Here is a 7,989-nt window from a genome sequence, read left to right on the forward strand (position 1 = left end):
TTCGATTTTGAGAAATGTTCCCAAAAAATAAATTAACTTGTATTTCTATTTCAAAAAACGTAAGATTGTGAAAAATCTATACTTTTACCGCATAGATGGGAAAAACCTATACTTTTAACATAAAAATTCATGACCAGTGCAACAACGCAAAAAAAACAATATTTTTACTGAGAGAATTTTTACAGCGAAAAATCTATATTTTTCGTGAAAAATAATGCAAAATATATTGGCATTTTCGCTCATCACTGCTAAAATCAGACAAAACCTGGCCACTTTGCCTCCTAAACTATTAGCGTGTACACAGACAGACAGACACACACTATTTCTGTCTTCATGTTGATTCTCTTTTGCAGGTCACAGTTCAATTTTCATAACAATAGATATCCCATTCCCAGGATTGCAGCTGTGTGAAAACTATGTAAATACATAATAAACATTGGAATAATAAATAATGCCTTGGTGTAACTGTAAAAATCTGAAGCTACCGGTATGTGGTTTACAGGCATAGAAGAAAGACCATGCCGCCCTCTGGTGTCATATTCTGACAGTGCACATAACGTACAAATGGCATTACACTACTGAAAACGCGGTGTTGCAGAATGCCTCATTGTCAGGCAGCTATAAATGGTTACATTTTTGGGGTTTGTTTTTTAAGTTAATTTTATAGATCAAACAATACGATTTTGTAGACATTTATATAAAATGGTATGATAAAAAAAAATTATATCAAGACAAGATTTGTCAAAAGCAAAGGCGCCAGGCTACGTATTGGACCGCATTGGTGATATGCTCCTATTTATTGCCTGAGGAAGTGGGATATACCCGTGGAGTATAATTTTTTTGCCTAAAAACTGCAATTTTTTGTGTCCGTTTTGGAGGGGTAAGTCCACCGCTACCTACTTCATTTTATCCATTTTAAAGAAATATTGTTTTTATTCTGTTGGCACCTCTGTATTACTATTGCAGTTGTTTCCACCCCGGGTGGAGGGTAATTCTTCTTTTTTCCCTATCTACAGAGAGCGACTTCTTAATCCTGAGTGGGGAAAGGTCTAATCTCCTCACCTGCCTTCATAGTGGTTACCTGGACGGTAACCCTTGTTTGTGAGTACAACCTACCTATACTTCCCTTCCATACCCAATTTACAGTACATACTACACTATACTGGGCTCTCGGCGTCTTAAGATTTGTCAAAAGCAAAGTTTGATTTTTTTTTTTTTAATACAACTATTTTATTATTTGGTTTCATCATCTATGGTCACATTAACATAGATCTGTTCCATATGGAATTTAATCCTGACAAATCTACTCCTTATATCAATAAAATGAAACCCATGTTCAGTAGTAGCCTATCCCAGACAACAGGCACCCAGACTTATCTTCTACATCCATTCTGACATAATTGCCCAGCAAGCCCTGAATCCAAGTCATCTGTAGATAGACAGCCTTGTTCAGAGAGAAATTAAAGCCTCAAAACACCCGCTAAAGAGTTCTTGGCCAAGGTGGTTGGTCTCTCTGCTGAGAATCTAACGTGTTCAGCCTCCGTGATGTGTCACCGAAAGATCTGAAGTGCCAGATTGTCTCTGCTGCAGAGCAAATTGTTCTTCTCTTTACCGCCTCCTGCTAGAAGTCCCTTTGCCTTACACCAATGCCATTGTCCTCCCTTCCGCCAAAGAAACAGAACATGTCACTAAGCTGTAGCCTAACGATGCATCTATAAAGTACTTGAGCCCAAACTGACACCTAAAGAGAGAGAGAGCCATAAACGCCACATATTTTAAAATGTAATTCTGTGAGAGCCATACAATATGTTTCAAACTGGGACAGTGCGCATGCGCAGCAGAGGGCTCACGTCCCTGTTGCCATGGTGATGTGTATACAGTTGATCGTCTGGGCAGCAGAAGTGTCAGACACATCTTCTGTTGGGTTTCAGCAACATCAGCAATTTCCCCTAGAGGTAGACAGGATAAATACACTCTAACAGCTTGTACAATTAGCTAGCTAACTTGGGGGTTGATTCACTTTGTAGGATGAGAGCCCCACATTTTGGCCCAATAGGCTGCTTTTCAAGTGACAGACAGCCTACGGGTCCTATCAAAGTGCGGGGATCTCATCCTACAAAGTCACTGGACCTGACGGTCCAGAGTGGGACAATTGGAGAAGCCGTTCCTTATGGAGTAGCGCGAGTACGTTAGTAGTGCATGCTACAGCAGTGGCGTGCCTACTTTGAAAATTTTACTTGCGCTGCTACACTAAGCTGCGCTGCTTGAGCAGTGTAGCTTAGTGAATCACCCTCTAACTGTGAGCCAGGTGTAACCATCCAAAGAGCCACATCTGGCTCCCGAGCCATAGATTACCTACCCCTGACCTAAAGGATCGGGTCCCTATCCCTGATGGAGGCATTTTTCAAGCTTTTGTACGCATCTTAAGCGAGGCCTGCGCCTCTATAGGGGCAAACTGGGCCCTTGAGTAAGCCAAAGACGCAACCACATACCACCCCCCTTCCCCCCCAAAGTATATGGTGGGGAAGAAGACAGGAAGCATGCAGACTGATGGTGGAGTGTGCCGGCTGGACAGGTGAGTCACTCGGCTGCTGAACTCCCTGCAGGGTCTTGGGAGACCGCCATATACCTGGAGTGGTGGTAGACTTTGGGGAGTCCGCTAGTCTGCCCTGGGAATCACAGAGGCCTAGTGATGCTGAGGAGGGGGGGTTAAGGGCAGTCTCAAGTCATTATAGCCCAGAGCCTCACTGAGCCTACAGCTGGCCTTGCTCTTACGACAGTATATGGGCTTAGGCAGGACAGAAGCTTTGCATACCCCTGCTTGTCACAGACAACATTTGAGATTTATTTTTTTAGATTGGAGTGAGCCTGTGATGTCTCCCACAATGCATCATTGCTGAATATGCAAATTGTCCCTTTGTTGTCAATGATAGCCAAAAAACACACCTCCAGAGCCGCTGGAATGCAATGATGTGGCAGCTTGTTAATTGTACAGATCCACAACATGCTTACAGACTGTTTCGTATTGGTTGGTCCTCATCAGTGCATGGCATGGATTAATGTGGCTCTGTGTGGTAGGACTTGGAACACCCAGAGTTACAGATTACCCAGCAAAGCTCGTGGTGAACCAAAACTCCTAGGAGTGTGTAAGGGGCTACAAAGGACCAAAAAACCCACTTTTAGAAGCTATGGAAAACAGAAATTTGCTTTCTTAAAACAGAAGGCATTTGCGATTATTCAGGTTGGAATGAGCACATGAGGTCTGTCCCGGGGGCCACATTTGGCCCCTGGGCCAGACTTTGGACATGCCTGCTCTAGATGTGTCAGCATGCTGGACCTTTTAGTCCGTTTCATTGACAAAAATTGTTAATGCTGAACATGTGGTAGAATCTCAATTGCAGCAGACGAGGGACTGGATGAAATAATTACACTGCTAATAATTTACATTTACAGACAATTAGTGTTGAGATAAAGAGTTCTGTCTCGGTCATCACTGTTCAGCATTTGGCCATCAAGTTTCTGTTTTGTCAGTTTTGATGCTGGAAATCTGTGACGGGTAGCAGAAAACTAATTAGGAGAGGCTCACCATCTGCTGTGCCGTGGATGAGGAGGTACCCCACATCCTTAAACTTCTCCGCTCTAGACATGACCGTCGAACTCTGCAGAGCAAAAAAACAAGCCAGACGCACTGGTTTAAAGGGAACGTACAGTGATTGTAACTCAGTACAGAAAAAAAAAAATCAGGAAAGTATGGAAAAGCACCGATTAGTAATATCAGATATATGGATACAGAAAGCCAGCCTGCGTCCCCGCCATGCAAACAGGTTCACAGTGCCACTGAGTGTATGTATAGCATTTTCAGGCACTAAGCAATGCACAGTTCATTCTCGATACACCTATAGAAGCACTGTCTGTCATTCATATGAACTGAAGATCTTGGCATTTTAGCAGTACTGCATCAGTCAATAACCCAATTTCTGATGAGTCTGCAAAGTCAGATTACCTAACATCAGGCTGGAGGGGAAAGGGAGTGACAGAAGGGTGAGCAGTGCTATGGTCAGGCTAGAGGGGGAAGGAGGGTGGGCTGTGCTATGATCAGGATAGAGGGGGAAAGGAGGGTGGGCTGTGCTATGATCTGGATAGAGGGGGAGGAGGGGGAGCTGTGCCATGATCAGGATAGAGGGGGAAGAAGAGGTCTGTGCTATAATCAGGATGGTGGTGGGTAAGGTGAGGACGAGAGGGTGGGCTGTGCCATGTACAGGACAATAGATACAAGAAGGGAGGCTGTGCTAAAGGACAAGAGGGTGAGCTGCAATATGTAGAGGACTGTGGATACAGGAAGGGAAGCTGCACTATGATCAGGATAGAGGAGGAAGGAGGGTGGGCTGTGCCATGATCAGGATAGAGGGGGAAGGAAGGTGGGCTGTGCCATGATCAGGATAGAAGGGGAAGGAGGGTGGGCTGTGCTATGATCAGAATAGAGGGATAAAGAGGGTGGGCTGTGCTATGATCAGGATAGAGGGGAAAGGAGGGTGGGCTATGATATGATCAGGATAAAGGGGGAAGAAGGGGGTGGGCTGTGCCATGATCAGGATAGAGGGGGAAGGAGGGTGGGCTGTGCTAAGATCAGGATAGAGGTGAAAGGAGGGTGGGCTGTGCTATGATCTGGATAGAGGGGGAAGAAGGGTGGGCTGTGCTATGATCAGGATAGAGGGGGATGGAGGGTGGGCTGTGATATGTACAGGACTACAGATGCAGGAAGGGTGGCTGTGCTATGATCAGCATAGAGGGAGAAGAAGGGCAAGCCGTGCCTTGATCAAGATTATGGTTTGTGAGCAGAGGGCAGGAAGATAGGCAGCAATATGGGTGGGCTGTGGTATGGTGGTATGGTCAGGATGATGGTGAATAAAGGGAGGGCATGTTGTGGTATAACAGGGTGGATGATACAGAGGGTAATAACGTGTAATATGGGGGGCACAGGGGATTAGTTGCGCTATTCAAGCAAGATGTGGCAGGTAGTCATGTACAGGATGGAGGCACTGGGGTGGAGAGGTATAACAAAGCAGGTCATTTCAACGCTGAGCCCCGAAAGCTGTGCGCCGCCATGGCACTGCCGCACTGGTGCTATGCTGTGCGCAAGAGTAATAGTATTTAACGCAGCTGGGGATTTGAGCAGAAGCAGGGTGAGCCGTCATTCAGCTCACCCTGTGCCCAACTCACCGTGACGTGACCATACGTATGCAGGTAGGAAGTATGAGAGGGTATGAATGGGAAGCTCTGCATGGGGGAAAGTGAGGTGGTGGTGGGGTGGTGGGGGGTGTAGGCGGTGCTTAGCTTTGCATTGTTCTGGGCTTTGTCTCTCTCTTTGCACCACCTTTGTCTCTGCGTCATTTTGGCCTCCGTCTCTCTGCCTGCGCCACTTTGGTCTCTCTTGGTGCCTTCTAACGTTAAAACAGTTTTGGAAAATGAAGCCACACCCACATTAAAGGAATAGTTTTTCCCCCCCAGGAATCTATTCATTTCCATTTAATCTAGATGGAGAAGTTGTATCATACCTCATAATTCTGTGGGTTGTCTTGTGGCGTGCTCATGTATCGCTCTGTATAAATAGTATCTGTAATATATAGAAATAAAAATTACATACTCAGAAATGACAATTACATTGTACATGTAACAAATATATTGAGCATTTGTTTTATTCAGATTCAGCGGTTTAGTTGAATTCTGAAAGCAGCGGCTTGTCAGCGCGGATATTGGAATTCAGTAGAATATCGCATTACTGAGACTCAGACTTTTTAGGCCAATCATAAAACTCAAAATTATTAGGCCAGAGAATTCGGAAGTGTACCTCAGTTGCCAATTGGACACGGGGATTATGCATAATAGCGTACAACTGCAAAATATCACAGATTCAGCAAACTTTTTATTTTTTTATTTTTTTAACTAGCTTACTTTATTGGCAAAAATAGCAACAACAACAAAAAACATTTTGCAGAAATCGGAAACAGACTTCTCAGAATGCTGAATTCCATCTGAAATCGGCATTTCTGACCATCCAGTGTTTACATATCTGTCTGTTTAAACAGATCCGTTCCGCACAATCCGCTGAACTGGGCCTTTACCTATTGGGGACTGCCGCAGGTTGAACCAACGTCCGGCAGGGGGTGGTACAGTTCTGACTGGACGTTGATTCAACATCCGCGCTAAAGAACCACTCCCTGACGCGATCGTGCGCACCAGAGAGGGGAGATTAAGCTGTCATATGACAGCTGGCATCTCCCCTCAGTGATCAGCAGCCATTGCGTATAGGTTGCTGATCACGTGATCACTACGATCGCCGTCGGATCGTAGTGATCACTCTTGACAGCGGCGGGAAAAGAAGAGGATCCACTCACCTCCCTGCTGTTCCAGCGACGATCGGCGCCCCCCTCCGCTTGGGCCGGCATCTCTGCTCCATCTGACGTCAGCGCCGGGTCCCGGCTTGATGACGTCATCAAGCCGCGACCCGACCTGAGCGTCATTTGGAGCGGAGATGCCGGCCGGAGAAGAAGGGGGCTGCTGTGGCTCATCGCTGGAGCCTGGAAGGTGAGTGATGGCTGCTGCGCACAGGGGAGACACCTGGCCACACGGGTACAGGTACAGGTTCTCTTTAATGAGAACACTTGGGAGTTAATGGCTGCACTTGGGTGCCAGGAGGAGTTAATGGGTGCAGTACGTTAGGCAGTGTAGCTGTCAACCCCTCTAGGTTCCCAAGTGCAGCCATTAACTTTTTTGGGTCGACTTATTGAGTCAACCATAACTTCCACTTTAAGATGATCAAATGTTAGGGGTGACTTATACACGAGGTTGACTTTTAGTATATATAAAATGAAAATTAAACGAGTGTTGCGTACCATAGTAATGCCAACTTGAGACTGGTGCGACTGCAATTCCACATTTGAATACGCCACTTCCGCTGCCAAGAACCATAGAGGTTACGTAACCACCATACGACTGAAAGGAAAATAACATTTATTGGCTTATGTCAAGGTTCAGTTGGACACCTATTTGTTCTCTGGAAGATATTTAGTCACTGTTGTGAACTACTTCAGCAAGTACTGTCCAGACTGTGCTGCAAACTATAGAGAAAGAGGTGTGTATGCTCATCCCAGGTGTCACCTGACTTATATACTGTCTGCCAAAATGTCTATTGACAAATTAAAGTTCACATATTCCATCTGCCTGCCAGGGTCTTCAACCAACTCACTGCTATGCCCTGCAGTCGCTAGCCATTTGGCTGCATTAAAATTGCACCTGAATTGCAGTGGAAGGTGGCAGACCGGACACTGAACTGCTCGGCAAGTGCGCAGTTCAGTCGTCCATCTGAAAGAGACCTAAGATTTGTGTGAGGAGGTTAAATATCCAGAGCTTCCTAATATGTATTGTGATGTGTGTTGTGTGCACTCATTTGCTCAAGTTTAAGAGCCCTATTGTGTGATCCCAGTTATGTGCATTGCACAACATATCCGCTTGCAGTCTATATGTGGTGCAGAGCTAATGTCAGGCTAAGTCAGAAGGAAACCATGTACAGATGTGGCTAAAAGCCAATTCCTTGCAAATAGAATTTAAAGTGAACCTCAACCGAGTAAAATTATTTAACATAAACACGATATACTGTACCTGCAAATGAATATAACATACTTACCTCGTCGTCAGTTCCTCTCAGAAGCTCACCATTTTCTTTTTACAACAATTCCTTCCATTTCTGACATGATTTTGTCAGAACTGAAATATATCAGTTGCTGTCAGTTTTATATCAGTTGCTGTCAGTTATAACTGAAAGGACAACTGATGAGCAAGGTAATGTCCATGTAAGGTAATGCAAGGTAATGCAAGGCTGAAGTGGGCAATATTACAGTTTAACAGTGTGCTGACCGGGAAGTGGTTATTGAGTAATGGCCATTTTCAAAATGGAGGAAGGAGAATTTCATTGATCACAGAGGACAAGCA

At 45.1% G+C, this 7,989-nt stretch overlaps 1 protein-coding gene across 1 annotated transcript in view; it reads right to left on the bottom strand.

Annotated features, from left to right (window-relative positions):
• DPP4 (dipeptidyl peptidase 4) overlaps positions 1-7,989 on the bottom strand; it is a 128,878-nt gene that overhangs the window by 20,122 nt on the left and 100,767 nt on the right. Inside the window, exons 22-24 of the mRNA XM_068247061.1 lie at positions 6,894-6,993; positions 5,556-5,614; positions 3,587-3,659 (exon numbers count right to left, since the gene is read on the bottom strand). Of these exons, the coding sequence (XP_068103162.1) occupies positions 3,587-3,659; positions 5,556-5,614; positions 6,894-6,993 (232 nt within the window). The remainder of the gene's footprint in view (positions 1-3,586; positions 3,660-5,555; positions 5,615-6,893; positions 6,994-7,989) is intronic.

The sequence above is a fragment of the Hyperolius riggenbachi genome, chromosome 7 (assembly GCF_040937935.1).
Source record: "Hyperolius riggenbachi isolate aHypRig1 chromosome 7, aHypRig1.pri, whole genome shotgun sequence".
In the NCBI taxonomy this organism is placed as follows: Eukaryota; Metazoa; Chordata; class Amphibia; order Anura; family Hyperoliidae; genus Hyperolius; species Hyperolius riggenbachi.